Here is a 15,694-nt window from a genome sequence, read left to right as displayed (position 1 = left end):
AACCTAGAGTATCAGTCTTGGTAACAGCAAGGAAGAAAATGTCTTGGTACAGTAAGTTAGGCATTTGAAACTGTAAACATTCTAGACAAAATGTTTTTCGTGATTTTCATCAGGCATAAAATTCAACCGTTTGAATATGCTGTGTCTTAACACCTTTACCTAATCAACTGACAAACTCTATGATTCACTGCTATATAATAGTCACAGGAGTATACTGTGGTCATCTTTAATCATCAATTAAATTAAAGCATGCCAAAGACATTTAATCAATATCCAATATTTGTATAATTTATTTTTTCTTAAAATATGCTTGCAAATAGTTATAAGTTTATTTTGATACTCAATATATTTGTTACTAATTAATTGTAGTCCAAGAAAATAACATTGTATAATAAATCAGTCACCATGGCTGAAACATTGTGTTCTCTTTCTTCTTTTTTTCAGCATGGAATAAACCTATTACTTGTTCCTTTGTATAATACATTTTGTCTTGTGAAGTCCAAAATCAGGGGATGATTTAAACCAGATTTCATCACAATGATCCAAATATTGCTTGACATCTACCTTATGTAAATACATGTATGAATTTTGATGTATCAAAATCAAAAACAAGGTATGTGGTAATCAATACAAAATTAACAGTGATTATACCAGGGTGAAAGATCATGATGTGACACCTCATATCCATAGCAAACCACATTCTGTGGTAGGTATGTAAAACAGACTAAAAGCCCAATAAGACTCTTTTAAAAGCACAAAACACTGATAGGAAATTGCACTGAACCATAAAAATGTAAAAAATTAAGAAGAAGTAGAATCAAACAGTGAGATTTGGAAGCACCACCTTTTGTTTATTACACTGGTCTCCATATTGTAAAAAAGATTTTGCTGCTCTGGAACACTTTCGGAGAAAAGGAGTAAGACACATTTCTGGACTCAAAGGAATAATATCCTATACTGACTTAGTCTTCCAAGGGCAATGACAAAATACACTCAATGGATTTCTCAAGAACCAGGAGTGAAACATTAACCAGAGGAAATGTGGAAAAGTATGGAGAAGTGCACTGATATCAGAAGGTACATCTTCACAGAAACAGTTGCAGGTGCCTGTAATAAGCTACACAGCCATGTTGCAAAGCTAACACCCTGGATTCTTTCACATGTAGAGGATCACATGTACTACTTGTACACATGACTAGCATCTAGCATCCAAATGAGCAAGGGTTTAGTCTGTAGGATGGCACTTACCGTGAATGCTTTTGAGAAGTCAAGTGCTCCTTCTGCTGTTCCAGATGGGGTATCATCAATATGATAGACCCTGAAGAGAGATTAGGGATATGTCTGTTTCCCTTTCAGAACTGCAAATCTTTCAAATGGCAGAAAACAAGAAAACCTTGACAAAACTCTATAATAATTAATAATGACATTTGGTATTCTTTCTTCATCCAAAACCAAGAGGAAAGAATGAACTGACTGTTTTAGAATAATGACTAAGATGTTTCAGATGAAAAATGTATTTTCGAGTGAATATTACTATTAAAATACTGATCACTCCAGAAAGAAGAAACAATCGAGCTAACCTCTCCCTTCCTTCCTTTCTTGTTCTTGCAACCTGGTTGATCTCCATGGCTGTCAGTTTTTTCGCTACCCGATATTGCCAGGTGTAAAACGCTTCTTTGGAGGCAGCGATCACGTGTGTCTTGGTCATTGTGACAAATAGTGGATCTACAAGAGAAACGCTCAGCTTTAACCGATACACTGTCATTCAAAGAAAACCCCAGCAAATGTAATGGATACTAGTGGTATTTATGCAAATACGGTGGACAGAAAATGTTCACTGCTAAAAGAACACTTTTTAAATTGGTTTTGTTAAAATGATCAACTTTTTTGTTATACATATTTCATATCATGCACTCAAAAACAGGTCTGAATACTTATTCCTTTTTAATTTTTTCCTTTCTCCAGTCTTTAGTGGGTAATTGCATATAGGTAATTAAAAAAACAACATACTGTAACAGCAGCCTGTAATATGATAATAGAATGTACATTTATTCTTTAATTCAAATTGTGGATTAGGGAAAATCTATCCATCCATTTTTCAATAACTGCTTGGTCCAAAATAAGATCACAGCGAGCCACAGCTCATTCCAGCAGTCGATGGGTGTAAGGAGGGATATACATTGGGCAGGATGCTAGTCCATTACAGGGCACACACATGTTTCCACTGATTAGTCTTTAAAACATGTCTTTGAACTGCTGAGGGGAAGCCGGGGCATCAAGACAAAACCCACACAACCATGGGGAAGCTCCACATAGAAGGCACCACAGGAGGGAATAAAACACGAGCGCTACGAGGACACAGTTCTAGCTTCCACACCCCCTACAGCCCATTATGGAAAATCATAAAAATAAAAAAGATTTTTTTATCCATTTCAAATTCAAATTACATTTGGTTAACTCCCAGCATCCAGGGACAAGCTGGCTAACTGGTGTGTCTACATGGAGGACGAGTCTTGTCCAGGGTGTAATCCCACCTTGTGCCTTGTGCTTTCAGGATTGGCTCTGTTTAGCTAAGACTCTTACCATGAGGTGGTATGAACTCGTTTTATGAACATCTCTTAAAATATTTTTTTAGTGGAAAAATATCTTAAGAGTGTGATTTTAACAGTTCTGCTTAGTAAACATCTAACAGAAAATTAAAAAAAGACTGGCATAGGATAACAAAACACAGAAACATTACAGATAACCTTTCTGATAATAGATGGAAGAATTAATTCAAAATAAGGTAAATAATTATACATTATTATGGCAAGCCAGCTACTGTAGACAAAGCTATAATTACAGCTGATCTGCCACTAGAGGCCTCTAAACAGTCTCAATCTCACAGAAATATTCTCACAGAGAGTAGAGTCTGTTATATTAAATAGTTCATATATAAGGAAACTTTAATTTATTTAATTCCTCTAAGACATCTGGTTTTAAAATCTGACTTTCTAGAAGGAGAAAGACAGTTTTACCAGTCCTGTGGTTCAAATCAAATGTGCCTGCTTCCAGCTACAGTATATGCCACGCAGGACACGTCTCTCCCGAATCACAGTCTGGCTTACTGCATATTGAAGGAATTTTGCACAATATCTATGAAATGGAAAGAGGTGCAGTCTTTGGCCATGTTTGCTGTAGGTTGATGAATGGTCTGACTGTTGCTGTTACCCAACGAGACTACAACGGTCCTTTGAAAACCAGTAGTACAAACAGCTCTAGTACTGAATGTTTGCTTTTCTTTGATGACAGAAATGTTTTACTGTATGTTTAGCTTTCCAGAGGTGAAGGATGATTGTTTGGCTTTGAAAGAATTTACTTAAGGTCTTTGTGTGTTTAAAGAGGTGTAAAATCAGGAAAATGTACGAAATGCGTGCAATGTTCACCCAAACTAGTTACACTTACCTATGTCAATGTACTTGGAGTCCAGGGGAGTCCCTATAGAGTTACAGAGGACAAGCACATACTACAACAGAAAGAAAAGGCAGAAAGAGGGCACATTAACTGTTAAGTGAACCAATGGCTATTACTTACTTCAGCACTGCCAGTAAATTTATTTTAGGTGGATTTTAAATGCTCCACATTAGAGACAATAAGCTGTGTTCTTTTTAGGCAGTTGAACTAAAATATAAATCTATAACAATATAATGATTTACTAATGTGATTTTAGAATTCAGAACAAAAAGTAGAAATTCTGTAAAATTACATGATCATAATTTATGATATAATATTATACATGATGTATAATTGAATATAGTTATACATCATTGTTTAACTGGAAGATCTTTATCTGATGTGGGTCCATGGTTAAAAGACAGTTAGTACCTTTCTGATGTTTTCTGATGCGACCTTTCAGCAGCCATTAGATGAAAAGAGATGAATCATACACAAACTTAAACATTTAAGTTTTATGATTCAGAAATATATATACAGTAAAGCTAAATATTAAAGTTATATATTTCTAGCATTCACATGAAATTACTTATTAAAGCACTACATAGACTTGACTAAAGTTCTACAAAAAAGGGCCTTAAACTGTTCTAAAAAAAACCTTAATGATAAAATCACAGGTTTTGATTCCCCTTAGGAAGCACTAAGATCATCCAATAAAAATAAAACTTGGTTTTTAATATTTTATATTAATTCATTAAATAGGTGGTAACATCATGAGGTGGTATGAAGTAGTTTTATGAACATCTCAAAAGTTTTTAATGAAAAAATATCTTAAGAATGTGGTTTTAATAGTTCTGCTTAGTAAACATTTTAACATAATATAAAAAATGACTGGACTAGGATAACAAAACACAGGAACAGTACAGATTAAAAACAAACAAACATATCCAAGAAACACAAAAACAAAAAAACAGAAGACATAGACAATAGACAAACCATTATTGGATATGCCCAGTCCAGCAGGTTATGTACTGTAGGTAAACTATGAAATCACTAATGTATAAAGACTTTGTAACCTTTCTTACATTCTAATTGTGATCAACTGCAGGGGAATTGTTAATTTAAATTTCAGTTAATGTGTGAATTTACAGTTACCAAGAATATAATTAAGTTAACAGTCCCACTTCCCTCAACTGAATACATTACTTGTTTAATCAACAGATGATTTAGAATGTCCTACAAAACTGGCTGGATTGGGAATCTCCATGACCAAGCCTGGATTTTTTTGCTATAGAATGCTTTAATAATGTAACAGTAAATTGCAATTTGTAAATTGTAGTAAATTAGCATGTGTTATTTGACTCCAGCTACCCAAAATGAAAAGAAACGTAACTATATTCAAGACTCTCCTGTAAAATGTACCTTACCATTGCACTCACTGACTCCGCCTCTGTATCTTCCTTTGTTAGCAATACATTGAACAAGGAAATTAAAAAAGACATTATATACTGCTGTTCAACACAATTATATAAAAATTAATAAGAGATTATCAGTGTATTATTTCAATCCTGACCACTATTATTTGAGGACTAGTATTTTGTTATTTTGTCTTTCCTGCACAAGGCCAGATGAGGATAGCAAGTCAAATGTAAAATGGATATGAAAACAATTTATTGCTTTTGTTGATTTACTTAGTACTTTTTTCAGATGTGTCTTTTATATTTAGTTTATTACTAACAGACATAACATTACAGCTGCCTGTGAAAGATTCCTACATTTTGTAAAAAATTTATTTTGAAACCGAAACAAAATGGCTCAATCTATGAAATCCTTATTAAGGGAGGTGCCTTAATAAGGTGCCCCCCCAAAAGACTTCCACATGACAATGTTCACAGCATAGCAATGTACTGTTTTTGATTAAAAATATATACTGTGTTTACAGCTATGCATACAGTGCTGTGTACAGTATACATACAGTAGTGTGATATAGTACTGTGTACTTTAAAATGCCACTTATCAACCATCCAGAGACAGTGCCATATTTAATATTCTTATCGCATATCAAATACTTCTCTAAATTTTATGAAAGTGCAGGAAATGAAAGTAGATAATCAAGCAGCAAATAAAGTGAGCACGGAACAGAGCGGTTTTAATTTATTTTAGCTGCATTTCTAAATGCCAAAAACATTTGAAAAACACCCTATGAATCTTTTTTCTTGTTGTTCTAATCAGTCAGAGTTCAACAGATGTGTGTCAGATGCATGAGGTTTCAACCAAAACATGAACTGATAACAACCTTTGCCTTTGGCTGCTTGAAAAAGTGCTCACTGACTAGTCTGCGCTGTTGTGCACAGTTAAGCCCTCCTTATTTTCTTTTAAAATGTTTTCTGTTGTTTTTTTTTCTTAAAGACAGCTTTATGTAACTCAAGCCACAAAATAACTTTACCTTGCTTTTAAGTGTTTCTTTATTTTCAATAGCTTCATTATGACTGCAACTGTTTGTTCAATGAATGAGTGACAAACACCACACTACCCATGACATTTCCAACTGATTTGGAAGCTACTTACCTGAGGGTGGGTGTCATCTGATTTTGTTGCAAGAATACAAAAGTCCCCACAGGTGGTTATAGACATGAGACTCTTGACATATTTCACATATTTTTCATTGTTCTTGGTATCCCAAAAGACAACACAGTACTCGAGGCGGTCTGGTCTGGTGTAGGCATACACAACAGTGTTGGAACAATAGCCCCACTGTTAAAGTAAGAGATCAATATCAAACTCATGTGTATACAGTAATTTGGGTAAAAAAAATGTACCTACTCATTAACAACTTATTCATAAATATTACATACATAAGGTGAAATGCCTGGGTTCTTCACTATGCAGAATGATTAAACAAGATCAATTTTTTAATGATCTTTGTAACAAACGTGTACTAATACTGCACCATTTCTATAAAGCGAAATCGTTGATATCTACAGTATAATAATTCTCTACTCAATAAACCTTCCTGCGTTTTATCACAAAAATAAAACTGTTTAGTTACTGTTTATATTTAAAATCTCCCTTCATATCTTTAAACATTAAAATGTTATTAAGCATTTTATTGAGTTCTTTAGCTTTGGTGTTATCCCCATGCAAACTTTAAAAAAACGCATTCTTATTACTTTACTGAAATTTAAATACAATTTTGTGGCATGCACCCAAGGTACCCAGTTGGACTCTTCACACAAAACATATTCGTTAATTTAATATTTATCTACACAAATGTTCCTGAAGTGTTACAAAGAGGAGCACATTAATCATTGGAAAATGCAGCAAATAGTCATGGCACATAGTCTGAACTTTACAACTTTCTGCATAAAATATTCTTACCCAGACTGTTCTGAGCAAAAGATCATAATATGCTCAAATGCTTGAGTCCTGCAAACATTCTCAGTTATAAGACATCTTGAAATCTTATAAAAAAACATATTTGCAGAGGACGAGAAGTAATGCAGGCTTCAGTCTCTACACAATAACTAATATTATTAATTATATTAATTATAAGAAAAGTACATTAATGTGTTTTAATGCCCTATTTCTGAGCAAATTATTTATTATTTTCATTGTCGAACATCTTGTAAATAATTACAAATATTTAAAAGAAAAGGTCTTAAAGGAGATAATTTATAGAAGGACAAGAACACCAGATCATTAAGCTTCAATTACTATTGCCAGAATGTATTTGGCTGTTGGTTTTATTTGTAGTGATAACAAGAGGTTACAAGTAGGAATTTGTTTTGGATTGCATGGAGTCCAACATACTAAAAATTGTTTTCACTGCAGCACACAAAATGATGTATATTTCTTTGGTAGAACTTTACAAGGGTATACAAGGTATATATATTGATAAAGAGCACATACAGTACATTTTCTTTTTACATATACATTTTTCCAAACCTGCAACTCATAGTGTACGTTCATCTGAATATTTACCTGCTTTTATCTGAGCTTGATACTAGTACAGAAACAAAGGCCAGTAGCTGCAATCCCACCTGCAACACAAAGGGCTAGGAAGTTAAGAACGCTGTCTTATTACCTTATAATCCGGCCTGATGTTGGCAAAGTATATGAAGGAATCTACTGCAAGGCCAATCCTTAGCCCCCCTCCTTCCCAAGACACTGCCATCATCTGCTTACCAGGAACCTTCAGGGTCCGTAAATGCTACAAAAAAAATGTGGAGTGACTCTACAAATACTTTTTTACACTTAAATGAAGCTTTAATGTGGTTAAAATAAATTTAAAAATACACGGATTATAGCCTTATGCGGGACCATTAAAATGACAATGAAGTAATCTATACTCACCGGTACATTATATGCAGCTCAGTTCGAATTGAATATCTTCATAAGCACTCATAACTACCCATAACAAATTTGGAAATTCAAATTACATTCAAACTCAAACTCTTTGCACACACCAAACAGGTGGGATAGCATGTTCATTGAGTAAATACTAGACAAACTGGAGACTTTCACTTCTGTTCTACTTTAACACTAGAAAAGAATCATGACAAGAATCAGTGCTCCAGGATTTATGTTTTCTAAAAATGCAGACAGAAATGGTAATTTACGGGCATAGAACTAGAACTTTCCTTTTATGGAAGGGTATGTTTTGTGTAACTTAACCTAAAAGGCTGCTGGCAGTTGGAACACGCACTGAAAAAGGCATACTAAACTTCAATAAATCATGAAAAGCAGTCTCTTAAGGGTATGGATGATACTCATTACTTTGTTTCAATCTTGTTTAAAAAAAAAAACAATAATTCTAAAGGTGAAAAGAACTGCTAAAGTGTTATTCATGATTTCTCAGTCCAAACTCTGAGAAATCATGAATAACATATGAATGTGTGTTTTGCATATGAATGTGAAAATTTCCTCCACATGCTTCTGCTTTGGTGAGATTTCTCCCACATGCTTTCTAAGAACCTGTCCACAATCAATTAAGATGTAGAATCATTTTCTGTCTTCACCAAATCCCCTGCATATTCTAATGCCGGTGATTCAAAACCAAAAATACAGTTTCATTTTATCAAATAATCTGAGTAAAAGCATCTTAACTTTGAATGACAAATACAATTACCAACAACAGATGAAATTAAGAAAACCACAGTATCTGTTTTTGCTCATAAAACTGTCTTGAAGGATCCAGTTAGAAGTGGGAGAGTATCTACAAACACCATTCTCTTACCTCTCCAAAAGGCGTGTAGAACTGAACAACATTGACGTCTTTATCTAGAGCAATTGCTTTCTGTGAGCCTGCCACAGCAAGAACACTGCCGCAGTGGTTCCACTGAATGCTCACCACATTCATTCCAGTATCAATCAGCACTGGGTCTGAGAAACATTACAAATGCAAGACAAATTACAGATCCTCAGAAGGGTTTAAATTGAATTTTTACAAAACTTTGGAATGAATGATAGCATCAAAATTCACCTTCATCCCTGCTGCTCTAACTTGTAATCCTGCAAGATGTCACTTCCCAAAATACTACACAAGAGTAAATAACTGTGTAAGCTCACCAGGGCACAAATACTGTTGTGTTTTTATCGCTTTGTAAATCTTACATTCAATACAGTCATAATAAAGTTTATAAAAGCTAAAGTTAAAATGTAAGCCCCTTTCATGGTTTTACAATTTAGTTAATTGTCTGAAATTTGCAAAGTACTTGCCCCATGTTTCTGAACATAATTCAGTTATGAACACAATTAAATTCCTTAATTATTTTCATAGATGTAAATGCAGATTCACCTCCATTACTTACTTTCATCACTCTCATGACGCATTATTTGGCATCTTCCATTATCAAAGCAGATAGCCAAGCACGGACAGTCTGGCTCAATAAAACCTTCTGTCCCATGATACCAATGTATTCCAGCAATGCTGATGGCTCCTGTCACATTGACCAGGCAATTCAATGTCATTTTGACCTGCACAAAGTACATGAATATAAAAGATTATACATAAAACACTGTTATTTTTAACAGTACTGATTGACTGATTTTAATTTTTACCCTGCTTAGTTCATGTTTGGATCCTGAACCAAGTTTAGACTAAACGCAACAAAACCATGCTTAATATAAGATAGTGTCTGAAGACATGAAGAATGCAAGGCTCTTCACACTTCTTAAGATATAGTATTGTTTCACATTATGAAAGTAATGTGAAATACATACCGAATATTCTTAGATAAAATTATATGTCCTCTTCCCAGGTTACTTGAGACTTGACTTTATGTAAAACCATCCCATGGGTCACATAATAAATCTTTAAGTTAGCTAAAGGTTACATTAGATACATAAAGAGAAAGCAGTAAATGTGTTTTTTTTCATGGTTATTTAGCACAAAGCTAGATTATTTTTACTATAGAGTTGGTTTATGAGCACATAATGTAGTTACCACCAGGGCTCCATTGTGCTCTCACTTTGTGTTTTGTATATCACCGTAAGCTTTTTCACTGAAAATTGGAGCAAACCACATTGCAATCATCTCAGGGAGGCACTCATGTCATGTCATGTCATTTACCAAACCACTTAATACCATACGGTGTCACGGGAAGCCGGAGCCTACCCGGCAAGCAACAAGCACAGGGCAGGGTACACCCTGGACAAGTGCAAGCCAATCATACATGGGGACAGTTTGGAGGCCACGGTAAAGGCCGAGGGGGGGAATTTGGCCCGGACACTGGGATTACTCCCTACTCTTATCGAGAAATAACCAAGGATCTTTAATTACCAGTGAGAGTCAGGACTTCGGTTTAACGTCTCATCTGAAAGACGGAGGCACACAAGTGTTTCATTATTTTTATTATTCACTGCACTGTCTATTCTATTTTGTGTATAATGACTTTATAGTAGAGTGTAAGGTAATGAAATGTATGTATTATCTTTAAATTAGTTAAAAGGTAATTTTCTCTGTTTGATCTTTCATTTGTTTACTGTACTGCATATTTTTAAATGCTATATTTTATCATTTCTCTCCCTGTACATAAAGAGAAGTACATACATAAATGTACTTTATTATGGATTCCATCTTGCTCTCTACCCTACTCTGTGATCAGCACGCACGCCTTTTAACCATTAAAAACAAACCTGGTGAGCCTACAGTTCTGCTCTACTGTTTCTCCCTAAAAAGAAGTCACTTCCAACTTAGTAAAACTTGGGTAATGCACCAACTTGTGGAACAGAAGTCTTGCGTAGCTTGGGGAGTGGGTGCATACATTTTATTCTTGATATTTCACACTTACAATAAAATTGCCTTGATTGTCATATATATGAATTTCTCCGTTGGCCATTCCAAAGAGGAGAATCTTGCTATCAGGTGACCAAGCAACATGTGCCAACTGAATTCCCTTCAGGTCTTTCCCCCAAATTCGGTTACCTGCAATACATGCAACACAAATCTCAAAGCCAAGAGCGTTCCAGGATCTTACCGTCAGTCCTGAAAGGACTAGTAAGAAAGTAGAATAATGTGGTTTCCAAAATATACAAGCAACCTTCTACACTTTCTTTGAAGTAAAATAAACTTAATGTTACTCTATCATGTTTAGTTGTTTCTAAAAAAGTAACTATCACATGCTATGGATCACAACATTAATACAGGTATGAACATTTTTAAAGACATCAAATGCTTTTGATATTTTTATCATACTTTACTAAGATTTAAAACTAGCACAAAATGTCAATGAAAACCACATGACAACAACAGCATTTTACTGTCTTCACAACCAATGACCACACCCAGTTTAGTTGTTTAGTTGTCTCATTTAAGTAACACTGTTACCCACAGTACTTTCATATACGAAATATAACTTTTTTGTTTAAAACCATACAGGTATCTTAATGATATCCATGTATTTGTGTTTAACATACACATAACATTAATAATGCATGCTTACTTTCATATTTAAAATGAGATAATAATTAAGTGCCCTCATATTTACCATCAACTGAACCCACAATGACAGCCCCATCTTCATACACGATACAGATCTTCTGCCCATCAGCATTCCAGCTCATGCTCCGGACAACTGACTTATTCCTGTTGTTTATCATTTCCTCGTACCAGGAACCTAGAATGTAACACAGAAGGCTCAATAGGGACAGCTTTCCATCTTATTCTGTAATCAATAAAAATGTTGCTTGATTATCGAATATATAAATAACCATACATAATATCCTGTTTTTGTTTTTATAATGATCAACAAATTCCAGGCTACGGCAAAAATCACTGTATCTTCGCAGACAAGTAACTATAAATTGTTCAATTACACCCTTTGCACAAAAATGCTCAGTGTTATTTATCATCATGATTATTGTTATTATTACAACTACTGTTTACAAAGCTAATCCAAACCTCTTGTACTTTACCTTTATAGAGCATCCACACTATGATGAGACCATTTTGGTCACTGGTTGTTAGTTTCTGGTACTGTTCATTCCAAGTCACTACCTGCACAGCACCTGAATAAAACACAAGAGCGTCATTTTCTAAGTCAAACCTGTGTTGGTTTGACTTAATTTATTTAAATTGTAATGTCCATTTTGTTATAATCTAACTTTTCACTTCAGTGTCGACATTGTGCACATTGCCGAGCAGACATTACTTACCACTGTGACCCTCAAGTGTCTGGTTCATTGAAAGATTGCTGGGAGCTGCCAGTCCTTTGAGTTTGGCATCATCTAGGATTTATAAGAAAGAACAAAAACAGTATAAGGTGAACAACAGTAGGCAAGAATGTCCTTTGTACAGTGTAGTACAATTAAAGAATCCTGAATGTTAGGATGTTTGCCCAGAGTTAATATGGTTTGCAAATTGACTTAAATGTTTCAGAAAAAAATAGTACAGTAGGAGTTTATAAATAGAGAAGGCTATATAAGGTGTAATATTTTACAAGCCTATAACTTACTGATCAACTTCTAGTGTTTACTTAAGAAATATTAAATGATGCTCTTTTTTATCACTTTTGAAATTAAAGGAAACTAATACACAAAAATACATTTTCAACTACTGTGAAGCCCATGTACTTCTGTACTTTAAAATACTTCTACTTTCTGCTGTTACATGCCTTCCTTGTTATTTGTGCCCATGCACATAGTCAATTCTTGGTTTCTGCATTATGGAGAGATAGTGAGGAGAATATACTAAAACCTTGAGAAGCCAGGAAAATTACTGTTAGTGTGTGTGGGGAAGGTTGAGTTTCTGGAAGTAAGGGGAACACCCTTGAGATACAGACTCAATTAATTGTCTTATTTTGTTTAGTAAACTACAGCTCATACAGTTTCATTTAAATGTCATGAGTCAACGGATTATTCATCACCCAGTAACGCAAAAGCCTTAAGGTTTCCGGTCAACCCAAAATGACCACGAAGACATAAGAAATATGTGACCCAAGTAAAACAGGAGATAAGCCCACAAAGACTGCAAAGAAATAATACCACTTGCTTATGAGCGATACACAGGCACACGGCTTTATTCTTTTTTATTTCTTCTTAAGAACAACATTAATGTGTTGCAAACAGAAATGTGACAGGCAACAGGATAACACATAATCTCAATCCTTAAAGCTGACTGAAACAGAGCCCTGCCGGCAGAAACACGTGGAAATCTGTTCCCATCTCAAATAAATCTGTGCAAAACTCCAAATGTTTGAGAAAGTGCAGTTTCAATATAATAATCAGTCATCTGGATCTTCTTACATGTATGCATACGAAAACTATATTTATATATTGTCGTTGGTTTGTGTAGAACACTGTGTTAGAATATCGTGAAATTCAAGCTGTCTAAGTTGTCAGACAAATAACATCAGACAGAATAGTGTTTTCCTGAGCAAAATCCAGCTGAACCACGACAAGTTAAACAACTTACATTACTGCTACTTTCCACTGTGTGCTGACATGCATCAAAAAGTACAGGAACCTTTGGGTAACAGTGATAGCAGGAAGCATAATGAATTGCAATGAAAGATGAACTAACAGCGAAATTAAAAGGCAGATGTTTCAGAGACATTACTCAGCAACTAATGTGGGGTTAGCATCTCAATACTGTATATTGACATTTCATGTACTTTATTTGTTATTCTTTGTTTCATCCCTATGATTTACATATTATAGTACTGGATAATTTTTTAAAATGTGAATTATGACTTGATTACAATACACTAAAATCCATACTTGAGATCGTGTGACTATATAATAAAATGACCAAGACTAAAAGAAAAAAGCAATTACTACCTGTCTGTGTTTCCAATTTTAGTACTTTAAGAAGCCCTTCATCTCCTCCACAGGCTATAAAACCTTGGTCTTTGTTCCATGAAACACATTTCAGACGTATGTTATTGGGTATGGCAATCTGAAAACAGAAGGAAGCAAAACATTATATTTCAATATGTGTCTAATGAATGAAAAAAAATAAAAATCTATTTTAGGAAAAGGAACAATCATAAGACAAACAGTGTTCAGCACTGAACTGTCTTAGTAGATGTCATGCTTTTTGAGTCTGTAATTTCAATCTCTTGTTCTACCATGAAGTCTCAATCATGGAAGGACTCACTCAGTCCTTCCTTGCTACCTTTTCCAGCACTCTCACGAAAGAACAGGCCAAGTGGAAATGCCACAGCCTGTTCCCGTGGCTTAGCTACAATATGTGACAACCTATGATTAGAAAGGCTGAAACAGTTATCCCATGTTATGTGCACTGAAACCCAATCACCTATGATACTACATAGGACATTCCAGCTATTTTTCTGACATGGTATACAACAAAGGTTACAGTAGTAACTCATCTCCAAAAGGTAAATGAAAGTTAATCTAAGTAGTGTTTATACTAATAAAAACTCATTTTTTCTTTAAAATAAAGCTCTGCAGTCAAAATGTAATGCTTACATTATGTTCGTGTTTTAGATAATAAGTGAAAGCATAATATAGGAGTGACTAATTTCTGCAAACTTCATATGAAAGCAATGTATTTCTCTTCAATGTTTTGTGAAAACACACTCAGCACTGCTTATACACTACGTGTTTCAGGGGCGAAAGTAACCTACAACGCCACAGTAATTTTTTAACAATTCTACGCAGTGGTTGTTTGCAATCATCCATATATGTTTCCAAATAAAATCGAGAATGCAATATGGGGACTTCTTTTCTTGCAAACCAACTACATTTACAATCACCTTTGATCTTCGCTGAATCGCGAATGTTAACAGAAACTGATAACTGTTTAGATGTACAGTATATAACATTCAAATAAAAATCCTAAAAATCTTAGGTAAATCAGTCAAATTTTCTCAAATGCAATTACAAAAGCATGCTCTATCTTGGTCTTAAAATCGTTGTTTTTAAACTCACCTTTTTACTTAGATAAATAAACATCGTGGATGCGGAGGGTAGGAAGTTGTGTTGTTTTGGTTATGTAAAATTATAAGCCGTTGTACTGATAAATAATTCGCATTATAAAAATGTTGTTTCAATTGTCGATATTAATATTAACGCATAATATTGCAAATCTGACAGGAATCTGTTTAAAGTAGAAGCCGATTTCTGGTTCCCTAGTAACCGCAAACCGGAACACAACCAATCCAGCTTCCACTCTCACTTCCTGCGTAGGTGTTGGGTATTGTAGTGTTCCTTGCGATTTTCCTATATCCCTTATGCTTCGACAAGAGTAATGCATTTGGATTTTTGTTGTTGTTGTTTAATAAAATCCCAGATTCCTCCAGTTTCATTGCCGTGCCAAGGATGAACTTCACTGATAAATTAATTTTAAAGCTATGTAAATAAAAAAAGTCGAGATGATGTTTTTAATGAACTACATTAAGTCAGAATTCAATTTCCCACCTGGTGCGCTTTCAGTGATGCTACCTTATTGTATTGTGAATGGGTAATGGAATTGAATGTTGCCTATATCTGTTATACTAAATGTTATCCTGAAATATTTTGGCTAAAATAGGAAGAATTTGAGAGTATATACCATAAACTGTGTGATTTTAAACCCCTTTACCACACGCACACATTTAAAAAGTGCTGTATTTATTTCCTAAAGCAAGAAGACAACCAGTAATCAGTGACGGAAACTTCCTGGATAAATTGAAGCCTGTCAGCTTTCCTTCTCCTGCCGCTCAAGATCCCAAGCTGATTACTGTAATTACTGGAAGGGTATATTTGCGATTTTCGACTGAGAATTAAATCTGTATGTTCTACATTATTCCTCACTCTATGA

The 15,694-nt window shown here is 34.5% G+C and overlaps 1 protein-coding gene across 4 annotated transcripts in view; it reads right to left on the bottom strand.

Annotated features, from left to right (window-relative positions):
• wdr35 (WD repeat domain 35) overlaps nt 1–15,058 on the bottom strand; it is a 33,580-nt gene extending 18,522 nt beyond the window's left edge. The window contains exons 1-15 of one of the 4 annotated variants that reach the window (XM_015357347.2): nt 14,824–15,058; nt 13,711–13,828; nt 12,088–12,159; nt 11,848–11,940; nt 11,421–11,549; nt 10,725–10,858; nt 9,243–9,408; nt 8,669–8,814; nt 7,517–7,642; nt 6,001–6,186; nt 4,860–4,892; nt 3,865–3,888; nt 3,445–3,505; nt 1,581–1,725; nt 1,249–1,318 (exon numbers count right to left, since the gene is read on the bottom strand). In XM_015357347.2, the coding sequence (XP_015212833.1) occupies nt 1,249–1,318; nt 1,581–1,725; nt 3,445–3,505; nt 3,865–3,888; nt 4,860–4,892; nt 6,001–6,186; nt 7,517–7,642; nt 8,669–8,814; nt 9,243–9,408; nt 10,725–10,858; nt 11,421–11,549; nt 11,848–11,940; nt 12,088–12,159; nt 13,711–13,828; nt 14,824–14,847 (1,527 nt within the window). In that variant the 5' untranslated portion in view covers nt 14,848–15,058. The remainder of the gene's footprint in view (nt 1–1,248; nt 1,319–1,580; nt 1,726–3,444; nt 3,506–3,864; nt 3,889–4,859; nt 4,893–6,000; nt 6,187–7,516; nt 7,643–8,668; nt 8,815–9,242; nt 9,409–10,724; nt 10,859–11,420; nt 11,550–11,847; nt 11,941–12,087; nt 12,160–13,710; nt 13,829–14,823) is intronic. The other 3 variants (XM_015357353.2, XM_015357362.2, XM_006626347.3) reach the window with 3 other exon arrangements.
• Nucleotides 15,059–15,694: the final 636 nt, after the last annotated feature.

The sequence above is a fragment of the Lepisosteus oculatus genome, chromosome 2, assembly GCF_040954835.1.
Source record: "Lepisosteus oculatus isolate fLepOcu1 chromosome 2, fLepOcu1.hap2, whole genome shotgun sequence".
NCBI classification, from domain to species: Eukaryota; Metazoa; Chordata; class Actinopteri; order Semionotiformes; family Lepisosteidae; genus Lepisosteus; species Lepisosteus oculatus.
This window is presented reverse-complemented; position numbering and strand designations above follow the sequence as displayed.